Source organism: Perca flavescens, chromosome 15 (genome assembly GCF_004354835.1).
Source record: "Perca flavescens isolate YP-PL-M2 chromosome 15, PFLA_1.0, whole genome shotgun sequence".
Taxonomy (NCBI): Eukaryota; Metazoa; Chordata; class Actinopteri; order Perciformes; family Percidae; genus Perca; species Perca flavescens.
Window position 1 is genome coordinate 6602724 of NC_041345.1, and position 15231 is coordinate 6617954.

General features: G+C 40.6%; 1 protein-coding gene across 2 annotated transcripts in view; it reads right to left on the reverse strand.

Annotated features, from left to right (window-relative positions):
- LOC114569627 (protein kinase C beta type) overlaps positions 1-15231 on the reverse strand; it is a 100549-nt gene that overhangs the window by 33849 nt on the left and 51469 nt on the right. For both annotated transcript variants that reach the window (XM_028599583.1, XM_028599582.1), the window contains exons 6-9: positions 14011-14167; positions 13207-13341; positions 10758-10854; positions 6092-6235 (exon numbers count right to left, since the gene is read on the reverse strand). In XM_028599583.1, the coding sequence (XP_028455384.1) occupies positions 6092-6235; positions 10758-10854; positions 13207-13341; positions 14011-14167 (533 nt within the window). The remainder of the gene's footprint in view (positions 1-6091; positions 6236-10757; positions 10855-13206; positions 13342-14010; positions 14168-15231) is intronic.

The following is a 15231-nucleotide window of genomic DNA, read 5'->3' on the forward strand; positions in this document are numbered from 1 at the left end:
TTGCAGGCAAAATGTAGGTCAAGTCTCATAAAAGTTGCAGCAGGCTTGTGACCAAGTCAATAAAGTTCAACTCTCTGGACAAAAATCTGAATGGTGGGGGGATTATTTGAGCAAATTGAAGGTGTCTGTGCTGTGTGTACAGCTAGATGAGAAAATAGATATCACTCTTAATGTATATCTGTCTGTTCAATATAAATATAAATTGTTTTTGTAGGGGGATTTTACAGTATTACCTTTGGACTGAGCCAGGCTAACTGCTTCCCCGTTTATACGTCATTATGCTATGCTGAGCTAACTGACTGCTGGCTAATACCTAAGCTAAAAGGAGTACATCCAAAAATGTTGAACTATTCATTAAAGTTGATTTTGTATGGAGCTAGAACAGTCTCAATAAAGATAAATGCACACACTACATTCACACATGCACACACAGGATTCATACATGCACACACATGATTCATAAATACACACACAGGATACACAAATGCCCACAAAATTCACAAATACACACACAAAATTTAAAAAGCACAGAAGATTCACAAATGCATACAAAATTCACAAATGCACACAGAATTCATAAAAGCACACACAATTCATAAATGCAAACAAAATTTACAAATGCACACAAGATTCAGAAATGCATAGGACAAGATTCAGAAATGTATTTCTGATGCACACACAAATATATCTTGATTTACAAACTGCTTGCGGTCTGTAAACTTCTTTGCATTTGTGTGTGAATTTTGCCCTATTTTAACGATCTAAGCGCATGGCGTGAAGCGCATGGCGCAGGTGTGTTTAGGGCGTGTCCAAATCCACTTTTGCTAGTTTGACGGCGGAAAAAAGGGTCCGTGCACCGGGCACATGGTTCAAAAGGGTTGTACTTAGTGTCTTCATTAATTCATAGGTGTGTTCTGGGCGTAACATGCAATAAAATAATAAGAGTGTCCTCTCCCATTCCCTTTAAAAGCCAGGCGCGTTTGTACCTTGGCATTGCTATTATGATGGCGGATTTGCAGCGTAATATTTTTATTTGTAATCTTTTGCATGTTTGTGTGCTGCTGTGCTTCCCTGTGTGTGTGTGTGTGTGTGTGTGTGTAACAAGCATAGTGTGCGTGCAGTGGGCACGGGCCTAGGAGCATTTTACTAATTCGCTGTTAAAATAACAATGAAATGCTGCGCTATTGACTTTAGACCAGGTTTTTGTTCGTCAATGGCGCGATTACTTCCCGCTGCCTCAAGATAGCAATACGCCAAGAATGCACCTGAACACACCTCCCTGTAAGACTAGCACGCCCATGGGCGCAAAGATGGGCGCAGGTGCTATTTAAACGACGCGGGCACTGGACAGGAAACTGACAACTGCGTTGATCTCAACTAGCAGACACTTGCGTCGGGCTTTGTGCTGAGCTGAGCTTCGCCGGGTGCAAGATAGGGCCCTGTGTGACAAAGCAACAGTGAACCAAGCTCATAATGTCTCTCGTCTTTAATTTTTCTGTTTTTTGTTACTGTGACAGATAGCTAATAGCAAAAACCTCTCTACGGTTCCACACTTCAGAAAGAACATTTAGAGAAATGATAAAGTTGTAACTTATATAAATGATCAGCACAGATAAGTCTCTTTTCCACATGTGAGACTATTCTGCTGAAACTAGTCAACTGACTGCATAGCCTTCCTCTTCCTATCACTCTATAACTAATAAAAGTGCTTTAACGTTTTATCTTAAAACAAGGCAGAGAACGGGCAAGAAAAACAGCTGAGTTTTACATTACATGACTAGCATGGTGTGTTTGTAGTTCCCACAAGGCTAATTGAGTTTTGGGACCTCAACAAAGGATCTTTCATCCAATCATATTTCATATTAAAAACCTTTTCTTACGTTTCTTATGTTAATTTGCATAAAACACAGGGTGAACCTAGTGACTTGAAAACTTTGCAACTCCATAAATGCTCAGTTTAAGCTGAGTTTGATTGATTTATTGATGGGTTTAATATACCATTCCTCTGTCAGCTTAATTATGTAAATGGAAACATATCACACTCATCATTCTTTCCCAAAACTCAAAGTACAGAGCAATAAGAGTGACCTTATATTCACTTCGTATTTTCTTTTCCCATAAGAGATCGGAAACTTAGCAGCTTTGCGGTTTATGCCATATAAATATTCAGGTATGATAATGTGGAGGGGTGATTGGGTTTGGGATACTACAGGGAGTGCAGCACAGATGGACAAAGACATGCAGGTATATATGTGTGTGTGTGTGTGTGTGTGTGTGTGTGTGTACAGTAAAAGTGTATTTGCATAGAGGGCAGCCACAGATAAAGAATGTGCATTACAATCTTCAGAATTAAAATTTGGATATATATTGAAGTTGGATCTATGCTGGTGGCATCCTTTCACAGAAGCAGGTGTACAGTAAGTGTGTGTGTGTGTGTGTGTGTGTGTGAAAAATAAATGACAGTGAAAATGGAGGGATAAAAGATGGAAGATGAGGAAGAAGATAGTGAGAAAGAGGTGATCGGGTTGTTGTCTTCAACTGAGGGAACACAGCAACATCAATTTAGGAGCTAATTCTCCTCCATTATCTAAAGAAATTGCCAATAAGCTACAGTATGTGAGGCAGAGTGGAGGGATTTGGGTGTGTGTCCATGTGTGTGCTGGGAGAAAATGTTGTGTGTTAGGGCTTCTAATGTGTGTCTTTGTGTGGTTTTGTCTTATAAACAGTTGTTTGTGTGCAGTATGTGCTCCATATGTGTGTGTGTGTGTGTCTATGGTGTATTATGTGTGATTAAAATGTTTTAGTGTGTGCACACTACATGTATGCATGCATATTATAATTGCCCTTATGTGTGTGTGTGTGTGTGTGTGTGTGTGTGTGTGTGTGTGTGTTTGTCCCATATGGTGGCAGTGTGACTCTATGTAAATACAAACTCTACAAAGTTGAAACAGAGAGGAAGGGCACCATCTGGCCCACAGCTCATTTTATGCAACCACAAGGACAAGACCAATACAAGAGGAAGAAGACATAAAACCACAGGGTTTCACCCAAATCCAAAAGATGCACAGGACACAAAGACAACAACGGAAGCTCTTTGACATCATAACACGCTGCCCTTTGGTGACAAAGAATACATACAAGCATACGTGTTTTTTCATTAAACCTTTTACACGTCGTTTTAGGCTCTTACCTGATACGTTTAGCTTCCATTTCATGACCATGAGGTTCAGTGTCTTATTCAAGGTAATTTTGGTCAGTGTCAGTTCATAAACTAGCTACAGTACTCTTCTATGAATTGTGGCGTTTAGCACTATAGGCAATGCCCTTTTATCCAAGAAAGTTATTCAGGGTCATTTGACAGAAAAGTAATCCTCAGGATATTAACTGTCATATGTCGTAAATGATGCCACAGTGTTCTCTCTGCTGACCTTGCAGAGTGAATTTACCCAGGGAAAACAGATGAATCCACACTCTACTGCACCGCACTGCATGATGCTGCTCCATGATGTATTACAGTGGGCTGTGTTGTATTATTCTAAACTGTCATACATCATCTAGTCTATAATATAGACTCTATATAGTCTGTCTAGCCCCACACAGATGGTCACTGTAGGACACAGTGAGACATCTGCTAGTGTGCTTTGATGATCATTTTTGAAATTTCTTAGACGTTCTTACTGTATGTCCACATTGCATTTCTATGTGCTCACTGTTCCCAGCCACATGGCATCGCATTCCATGTTGCAAGAGCAAAAACACGAGACCACAAGTTTTATAATTATCCAATATTAAATTAATTTTTTGGCCAGTGATACGGTATCACAAAGTCTGCCATGATCAGATTTCGTTTTGATTCAATTCAGAGGCCTGTGATTGATTTGAGACAATACATATGTTCATTTAACACAATCAATTCAGTTACATTTATGAACTCACAAAAAGCAACTAAAATATGATTTGATAATTTTTATTTTACTTATTTTAATATAATTTTACTTTTTTCAGACATTCAAATGAAAAACAAAGATTTTTAATATAAAGTATAATATAAAGTGGCGATTTCAAAATAAAGCCACATTTTAAACATGTTTAATGATGATGTTTTGATATTTTCACTTTGCATCGATGACATTGGATCGTTGATCAAAAAAAAAAAAAAAAAAATGTCAGATGTGATGTAAAAAAATGTCAGAAAGCTAAGGCTTTGAGCAACGCTGTCCAGGGAGCTAAGATCTGGTTTTTATTCACATAACAAAGACCAAAATGCTCATATTCTGTAATATAACTGAATCAGAATCAATGCGGCTTCATTCGTGATTCTGCTTGTATGCTTGTGTGTGTGTGTGTGTGTGTGTGTGTGTGTGTGTGTGTGTGTGTTTAGAGACATGACATTACAGATCAGGCTGAAGCATGTGTTTGCCCCGTGTCTGCCCATGAAATACGAGTGTGTGTGTGTGTGTGTGTGTGTGTGTGTGTGTGTGTGTGTGTGTCCGCATATTGTGATGCAGATGTCCTCAGACACTGAGGCAGAAAGAGCAGCTCTGAAGGTACCAGCCTCCCACACAAACTCACGAACCATTAAAATGACACACACGTCACAGGAACGCCTTGTTTGTGCATGTGGTTATTAAACGTGTGTGTGTATTTCTGTCTAATATACTGTGTGTACTGTGTGTTTCTCTGACCATGTACTAACAAAATGCATTGGTGTGTGCGTACACAAAATAGGTCTAAATGAGGAATGTGTGTGCGTGTATGTATGCATGCGTGTGATTTTCTGTGTACTTATGCGCAGCTGTGCAGCGTTAGGGAATCTGTGTGCCGGGTATTCCAGTAATGATTGACCCTCGACTCAGTCTCTCCACATTGACGCATCAGTGTTGCTTTAAACGCCTGTTACCATGGAAACAGGCAGCCGGCATACAGGTCTGGTACACAGACAATGGTCTCTCTCTTTCAGCCACTCTCTCTCCCCACCCCTGCTTCTCCACCCATCGTTTACCCAATTTTCTCTCTCACCACATCTTCCCATTCTTTCTGTTTCTTGCCTTGATTTCCATTCATTCACGTCAGTCTTACCTCTCCAAGGTTTCCCCCTCCTTTCCCGCTCTCCCTCTTTTCATTCAGTCTGACGTTTTTACCTCTCTTTCAATTTATTTACGTCAACCTTGCCTCCACGCTCTCACATCTCTGTCTCTCTCTCCTTTCATCACTCTCTCCACTTGTCACGTCATTCTCTTCCATCTCTTTCCCTTCATCCATCTCTGTCTAACTGTGCTCCATCTCTTTGAATTTCTCCTATGCCTATCTCCTCTTTCTGTCCATCGTTTCTTTCCTCTAAGCTGTGTGTGTGGATAGAGAGCTCTGGTGCTTTGTCAAACACACAAATGCTCAGAGAGGTATTCATCATAGCACACAGTTAGAGCACCAATATACTTGTTTTAACTGTATCTTTGCAGACCCATGACAACTACGCTTATAATAGGGTTCTTGGGAGCATTGGGTGTGTACATCCTTAAAATGGAATACTACATATCTACATTTAAGCCCATGAACGGAGAAGTATATCAGAATCAAACATGACAACAACAGTGCTGGCAAGCTTGGAAGAAAAAACTAATATATGCTGTATATAAAAATACCTTTTTTTTTGCAGCTACAGCCTGACCTGGTCTGCTATGACCAGTAGCTCTTGGTGGCTAATATTAAAAAACTTGAGATCTTTAGATATATATTGCTGTTTAACTCACATTACTTTGACTTAAGGACTATTCTCTACTTGTTCTACTGTAACAATACATTGTAGTATTTACCATTTTCCTGTAATTACAATCTTGGCTGGGTGTCCCCATTATGCTTACTTTGTGCAAAATTTGGAATTCTCACCGAAATATTCTAGTGTCACCCAGATCACCCAATGATACATCTGCTGATTGATCTACTGCTGAGTGGACAGACATTTTATTCCTCAAAGTGTGTGAACAATGCTGGTAGCATCACTGAATCCTGTGCAAATACACACCTGTAGCGCATACAGTACATAGTAGCAGACAACACAGACGTTAGACACACATCAACACCACGGCCTCACCTTGCCGAAGCTGCCCTTGCCCAGCACCATCAGGAAGTTAAAATCAGCCAGCTTCATGCGATCTTGGTTGCCATTGGAGTCAAACCGGGATGCAGCATTGGCCGCCTTGCCTTCTTTGTTCTTGTCTGGTCCAATCTTAGCTCTCTGCATGAGAGAACAAGAGAATATGGGATGATATTAGATGCAACCTTCAACATTTAAAAAGACTTCAGGCTGTAAGTGGACAAATAAGAGGGTGGAGTTGGCAAATAAATGTATATACTAAGATTTAAAAAAAAAAGTTATAATGGGGCATCTGGTGATATAGGGCCTTTCAACAGTATTTGTTGAGGGAAGTAAAAGATTTACTTATTCATTTTCCCAAACCATATTTGTCTTGACCACTATATGGTATCATAACCAACATATTGGTAGGCATTACCATAACTTTGCACTTTACCTCATGTGACAATGAATTGGGTATAAAACAGTGGTGGCTGTTGTTTCAGTATTAAAACATCTCAAGCTTTCAGAGGTTTGCATAATGGCAGATCGTGAGGAAAAGGCCTTGAAGGGAAAATCAGTTAAACATGCATGTTTTTAGCATGCCAAAAATTAGGGCCCAATAATAATTTTGTGTATCATTAACATGTGAAATGTTGTCATCATTTGAGAAACTCACATTAGTAATGCTACTAATTATCTAGAGCTGGGTCTTATTGCTTATGGCAAATGAGCTAAATATGCCAATGATATCAAACGATGTTTGACAGCTGCTTAAAAATGCCACACTTAGGAGGGGGGGAAGTATTTTCCTACTGGAGCAAAGTCATCAAAGATCACTACCAACACTACAACATACAAAATATATTAGAAGCTTCATTTTACAATGAAATAGTAAGCAGAAACCCACATTTCACACGTCAAAGTTATAAACAAACTAGGAAAAGAGAGGACAAACTCACAGCCAGCCACATTTTAACTGTTAGTGAAATAAATATCACACAGTGCAAAAAAACATACATTACGTTTCTGTAATAACAGTTTTTTATTTTAAATTTGGGACATTCTAATACCACAGAGAAATCCTTTTTGTTAGAGAGACAGCAGTGCAAGTGTTTTTTTTGCCTTTTGGTTCATTCCATTTCATTTATTCTGTGAAGGCACGTCACACTTTCCATAAAAAATATGGCCTCCCTGTGAGTCTGCCACTCTATTCAATCCCTTGTTTCTGTCCTTCAAACACTCACTCTGAGAGTTTTTGTACCATTTCTCTTTTTCCCTTTTCTCTATAATTCATTTCTACTTCATCTTTATAAATGTGGCCTGTGTCTGTGACTCTCCATTTATTCATGTCTGTCACCACATCCCTGTGTCTCTCCGCTATACAACTGTCTCTCTCGCAGTTCGTTCCTCTCTGCCTCGACCTTGTCACGCTCTCTCGTCCTGTCTCAGTCGTATGAAACTATTTCAACTTATAATCTAATCTATTTATCATCGTATTCTCCACTTTGTTAAGCCATGCTTCAATTTAGTCCTAAGACATTTACAAAAATTCATTCTGCACACTCAGAGACAGAGGTGCAGAATGAATACATCTTATCCTATCTTATCTTAAATTGCTGATCCACACTGAGGCTCTCTGCACTTCTTCTGTCCTGTGCAGTCATTTCTCCACTGCTTTGTCTGGAAAATTGTCAGCGTGAAGCATCCAAGTACTCTGCTGCTCCCCACACTGTTTGGTGTGTATGTGTGTGTGTGTGTGTGTGTATGTGTGTGCGCACACACAAACGCGTGCATGTTGCAACCCATGCGGTTCCCAACTCATCAATGGATAAAAGGCTCTATCTGTCTCCATCTGTTCTCACACAAACACACACACACACACACACACACACAAGCAGTTGAAGAATTTGTGAGAAGCAGAGCATGCTGAAGGCAGCACTCTCAAAGGCTTCAGAAATCAATGCTGCTCTCTCTGTCTATGTGTCCAAATATGTTTGTGTGCATTATAAATGGTAAAAAATAAGGATGAATGGCAGCAGCAAAATCAAATTTTTTTAATTCTATTTCTACTTCTCCCAAAATATTTTTAAAGTGAATAACAAGTATTTATGAACCTAATTGGTGACGGAAAATGCATCTGCACATGCATGCATGTGTGTAAAAAAGAGAAAAGAGTTACAAAGTAGGACATGCAAAGGTAAAAGAGAGAAAGGAAAGGAAATAGAGAAACAAAGTAAAAATAAACAAAAAGTGAAGTGGAGGAGGACTGAGGGGGAAGAAAGAAAAAAAATGACAAAGAAAGAGCAGTTTACTTTACTGTTTTTCAATGAACTGGAACATTTCTTTTTTTATCAAAACGTCTTCATTAAAATGAATTGAAATGAGATACAGAAATGTGTCCCAGCTTTAAATGAGGATAAATTCCTTGTAAATCTAGCGCCTTGCTGCTTAACCTCCTCTGAAGTATGCTAGTTTGTCTGGGTCTGGGTGTGTGCATACGTACAACATGCATTATTTATCACTGTCTGTCACTGACTGTCTTGTGTGATTCTGGATGAGGTGAATGGAGGCATACAGGTAATGTTACCAAAGTGAAGTCTCTGTCTGTTTGTCTCTCTGTCTTTCTTTCTCTCTGCCATCTCACTGAGAGCTACACCCTAGAAGTTGCCTACATGCTTTTGTGTGTATGTGTGTGTGTGTGTGTGTGTGTGTGTGTGTGTGTGTGTGTGTGTGTGTGTGTGTGTGTGTGTGTGTGTCTCGTTTAACTACATTCATGGGGTCCAAAAACCGGGAATACACTATACTTGTGGGGTTCGGATAGCTTTGTGGGGCCAAAATGCTGGAACCCACAACTTTAAAGGGCTGTTTGAGGGTTAAGACTTGGTTTTAGGGTTAGGGTTAGGGTTAGAATTAGGTTATGGTTAGGGTGAGGCTAAGGGTTAAGGTTAGGCATTTAGTTGTGATGGTTAAGGTTAGGGTAAGGGTTAAGGTTAGGCATTTAGTTGTGATGGTTGAGGTTAGGGTAAGGGTTAGGGTTAGGCATTTAGTTGTGATGGTTAAGGTTAGGGTAAGGGGCTAGGGAATGCATTATGTCAATGGCAGGTCCCCACAAAGATAGTGAAACGCAATATGTGTGTGTGTGTGTGTGTGTGTGTGTGTGTGTGTGTGTGTGTGTGTGTGTGTGTGTGTGTGTGAGAGAGTGATAGCTGGCCCCCCGAGAATGTGTCTCAGTGAACGTCTGAGGATCGTGACCTTGAGGAGATGGAGGGAAAGAAAAACAGATAAAGAGAGAGAAACACACAGGGGGGCACTGAAGGTGACAGAGGACATAATAGATAAGTGAAGAAGAGAAAGGAAAGCAAAATAAAGATGGGGGAGGAAGAGAGGAGCGAAATGGGAGGACAGCAGGCTACAACATTCTAAACAACAGATTCATCCACAGGAAAGTGAGTAAGACACCTTCACTGCAACACCCACTGAAGAAGAAATGATTTAGGTCTAAAGGCCGATTACTGGGGGTGGGAGAGGAAATCGTATGTATTGTGATTTTTTTGCGACGATTTTTAAAATCGATTCTTTTTCCTAGAATTGATATATACATTTTTTTTGATGATTCACCTAAATATTTTCTGTTTAAACGGTACCGCCGATGGTACATACATCATAACAGTTTCTAGCAAAACAGAGCGAAAGCAGAAAATCCATGTTATGTACTTCTTTATGAATGAAATAAATGTCTGACTGACTGACGTGATGTGCATTCGTCTTGGAAAACAAATACTTCAATATCACTCATATGTCTGTATGGTAAATATGAGGCTACAACCAGCAACTGGTTAGCTTAGCTTAGCACTACTGGAAACAGCGAAACAGCTGGACTGACCCTGTTCAACTACCGGCACCTTGTTTTTACACTACGGTTTCCACAAACCAGCTATAACATGTTAATTAGTGAGCTTTAGAGGTGCTGGTGGATGGATTTTGTTACCTTTGGACAGAGCCAGGCTAGCTGTTCCCCCTGTTTCCAGTCTTAATGCTAAGCTAAGCTAACCGACTGCTGGCAATCCTCTTAACTGCAACTGGAGCTGGGACAGGTGAGAAAAAAAAAAGAGCTAAATTGCACCCAAACAGCTCCACTTAACTCCATGATCAACACATTTCAGAACAACGTTCTGCAGTTCAGTGTCAACAAGACAGAAGGATAGGAAGGAAAAGAGAAGAAAAAAAGAGGAAACACACAGAGCGGGGTTATCCTCTCCACTGCCAAATTTGTGTTAATGAGTGGGCCTACTGGTCACACACACACACACACACACACACACACACACACACACACACACACACACACACACACACACACACACACACACACACACACACACACAACACACACACACACACACACACACACACACACACACACACACGTCTGGACCTGCAGTGTGCCAGACCGGATGGTACTATAAGTGTGCCTGCCAACTGCTAACAGCTCTCCCAGGGAGGATCTCACTCAGACACACACCGATGCATAGTGCACACACACACACACACACACACACACACACACACACACACACACACATTCACAACCACCGACACATTCCAACACATGCAGGCACACATTTGAAAATGCTTCCACATAGTAACACAAAGAGACTAAAAGGTGCGGATTCACACACACCTCGAACTTCTGCCGTAGCTCCTCGTTGCCCTCCTCCCCCTCTGGAGCAACGGGGACATTGAAGTACTCGCCTTCCTCCTGGGAGAGCAGCTTAAACCTGAAGAAAGAGAGAGAGAGAGAGAGAGAGAGAGAGAGAGAGAGAGAGAGAATATTTCCAGTCAAATCAATTCCCAATTAGTTTATACAATTTAAGCGTTTAACTGCTTCCATTAGCTGAAGCTGCTGACTGTTAGTGCACCCATTTAAAGTCCTAAAGAATAATCAGCTGATTATTTAGTAATTCACTCTCCTTCATGGTGATCCAGCAAAGCCTGACAGAGATGGGCCCAAAACACAGCTGAGATGCGTATTATTTAACAAAATCAATAGAATATAATTTTTCATATTGGCCCCATTACACAAGCTCGTACCTCACAGCATCAACATGGTATTTATAGTAAATACCATTGTGCTGGGTCTTTATGTTTTAGTGACACATATCTTAGCTTTTAACAATTTTCCTTTTATTTTGTTTTTCATCCTCAGAAAATGTGGATCTGTTGGTTGTGAGCATTTGTATCTGCACCATTCCTGTTTTATTCTCTTTAGTTTACTGACTTTTTAGCGCTATGTAAATAGTTTGCTGTATCGCTGTACGTGGGCAGTGCCGTCAACAAACAGCAGTTTGAAAAAGTTTTATGTGGCTGCTGTTGACAATCTACCAACCTGAGAGGGAGCTTAACAACCTGATTCAATCAGACATTTGGACTTTTGAGTGCTGCTGTCTGTAAGCTACGTTATGTTACCAAATGCACAAGAAATGCTGTCACAAATGTGAATACTTAATGATTTGTCCATGCTCCACGTCTGAGTCTACACAACCAGTTTTGGCCTTTGATGTAACTTGGAGGGATGCATTCACAGACATAAATCGGTCCGAGGGGTATTTGTTTCATTCACTTGTTACATGACATCAGAAGACATACATTTTCATACATCGTGGGTGTGTTAGAGTCTGTGACTATCACGGCCATCCACACTCACTATTACCCCGCCATGATGCACTGACAGTTTGGGAATCATGTGGAGACTTTTCCTCAGAGGAAACATATTGTCAAATGAATATTAGTTCACTCGTCCTTTGCATAGTGGAAACATCTAAAAGGAATGAAAGACTGCCAACAGGTTGCAGTTCTTTCTTTCAGAAAAGCAGCAAATCTGCTGCTGGTTGTTAAAATAAATGACCATGTTGTGTTTGGATAGTGATGGAGTTACTCAGTTTGTGCTACCTACTTCACCTTACTCATATTCTAGAAGGTGAGGACCCTCCAGTCTCCTCTCTGTCAGCAGTGGTTTATATGGTTGACGTTGGACGGTGACGGCACGTGGCTATGAGTCGCTCATCGGGATCAGGAAATCAACTCAACATTCTGCACTGACTCTAGCCTGGGCTAGCTAGCCGCTCAAGTTCTCAAATTTAAACAGAATAAACACAGAGGAAAAGGTGGAGAAGATGGGCTCAAGCTAGCAAGACCATCTCTGTGGCCATCTCATGACTACGAGATGCTCATCAGGATAGGGGAATCAACTCACCAGTCTCCTTCTGACTCTGCTACCCCGGGCTAGCTAGAGGGCTAAGGTTTTCAGATGTAAACACAGAGGAAAAGGTGAAGATGGCTATCAACTACGAACCATGGCTATGATCCCGACTACTACTTGCACAAGTTAAAGGAGCTGATAGGATAATCTGCAATTATACCTTGTACGATTTAATGTGACACATAAAATGGATTGATTGATTAACATCTGAAAACAATTAATATGATATTAAATAAGATCAGCAAAGTAAGATTATGTCACAAGCTCAACTCTTTTGAACACAATATCAAATACCTCCCATAGAGGGCAATAACATAGAAACATACAGTAGTTTAGCTGCTTTAACAGCTGTTTTGTCCAAGTCCCTCTCACTCTGTTCCTCCGCCTGGCTGCTGGCCAGCAGGTGTGAGCCTTCGGAGCTTCACATGGACGGAGTAGTGGAAAACACGCACTTTCGTGGGTTCTCTTTGCTCTGAATATCAGCTTTTTAATGGCATCTCTCCACCTCCACCATTCCACCTCAAACGCTGGCATCTCATTAAAAACCCTGACAGGGCAGCGTCAGCAAAAAGAGAGGAAGAGAGGAAGATAGAGAGATACAGAGACTGAGCTAGAGAGGGAAGGTGGGTGGGTGGGTGGGTGGGTGGTGGAGAGATAAAGAAGAAGGGATAAAGAGACGGGGTACAGATGCTTTGGCACAGAGTATCACCAGAATAAAAAGAAGAGCTCCAACTAAAGTATTTCTCCAACAGTGCAGTAATGAACAAGGTCACCTCCACTCTCCCTCCTCCTCTACCTGTGCTGTTTCTCTGCCTCATGTCTCTCCACTACCTCCCCCCAATTCATCCACCCATCCCTCCTTTCGTCTCACCATCCATCCACTCCTTGTTTCTGGAGCTCCGAGATGCCAAAGGACAGTGATCCCATGAAGTCGTTGCGGCTGGTCAGGTCCCAGTCCCAAATCTCCACCGACAGACGGCGATCCTTATCGTACTCCTTCAGGTGGCTGGGAGAAAAACATGGAAAATCAACAGTTGGATGATGGCTGAGTGATAAGATGATAAGATGACCCTTTCCAATTAATTTTTAAAGCCATATGAAAGCAGTCTTGGATTTAGCTTTCCTGCCATAACGATATGGGGCCTCTTAAGCATGCCTCATATAATCCCTCTAGTAATCAGATTCACCTCATTTTCCAAATAAAGTAGAAATATAGTAAACACTGTCTATAAGTGGAGCCTGTGTGTTACATTCAGGCTTCATTCAGACCACACATTTATTTTATAAAAAAAAACCTTCTATCATCTCTTATTTCAATGTGTTGGATAGGTGCACAAAAATGCCTTTTAAGTTGAACATCTGCACCCAGATGCTTGAAAATGCAAATCTCAGTCTCTTTCCATGCAAACCGTGATGAAGCTGATTAAAAATGTAATTGGAGCCAACTGCAGGAAACTACCCCAAAAGCAAGGTTTTATGAATATAAGGAGCCAGATGTTTTTTATCTGAGCGCCAGCGGTTACACATGCGTGGAAAGACGATCACGATGTGGTGCTCTAAAAACACTGCAGTTGGTAAGTGAGAGAGAAGGAAGAGAAAAAAAAAAGAAAGGGAGAGACAGATAGAAAGATAAATAAAATAAGAGACCACCAAACATGGTGTGATAAAGCCTTACAATTTAAATGTCTCATTCCAGGTGGGGTTGAGGCAGCACTTTATGGTCTTGGTCTTCTGTTTACTCTCACTGCGGGGATCTGGGATCAGTTTAAGCTTCACGTAGGGGTCTGACAGACCGTTGGGGTCCATAGGAACCAGATTCCTGCCCTCTCCGACTGGGGGAGAGAAGGATGTAGAAAAAAGGAAAGAAAGAGGGAGGTTGAAGGTGAGAGAGGAAATTTGCATAAGAAAACATTTTGAGAATTTGATTTCAGGTAAGCATCAGTTACAATGACATTTTGTGAACAGAATTGGAAATGGTTTATGTGTGTGAGTGCAGTGCTTGACTTTTAGAATCATAAGTGAAAAAGGTTTTCTACAAGCCAATTTTTTTGTAATAGGTTTACAAAGTGAAAAAGCCCAAAGTCTACCCCACAGAAAACCCTGATCACAAACTGCTCCAAACAGCTCTATTGTAGTCCAGCCTTTACTTCAGAGATGAACGTGCGTCAATTTGTAACAAACATTATAATGCTCGCCTAGCTGCTAGCGTGGCACGCCCTCATACTCTGCTTCTGACTGGCTAGTAGTCCTTACCTAGCTACTGCGCATGTGCTACTCCCAACAAAGATGGAACAGAAGTGTGATGCCTTGCTCTGTAGCTAAAACAGAGAGCTCAACACACAGGGTGAAAAGAGGAGCTGCAACAATGTGCAGTACAACAAAAATATGGTGTTTTTTGAAAATTAAACCATGTAAACCTATTCTGATATAACCTTTAAATACAATTATGAACCTGAAAATGAGCATAATATGAGCACTTTAAGAAAAATAAAAGACACAGTATTACCATAAAAACATTTTGCTGGTAAACAGAGACTAACAGAAACACAACAGAGAGGAACGGAGAGAATCATGATTTGATTTTCCTTAAAATATTATGGTATTGTTGCATATAACAGTAACCAAACGTAATTAAAATGCAACCTTATGAATCACTTAAATAAAACAAACTAAAGGCCACCTTCAAAGTTAATCAAACAATAATGTAACACGTTTTACATTTAATGTACACACCTTTACAGTGACTAGCTTATTATGTAGATCATTACCTTTTTAGTTTTATTTTCATAAATTTTCAAGGGAACTACACCTGCTGTTGGCTTCATATCTACAGTGCTGCGTTTCCAAACGTCCCACTCTTAACCTGGTGGACAACAATATTGGAGAAGCTGGTACG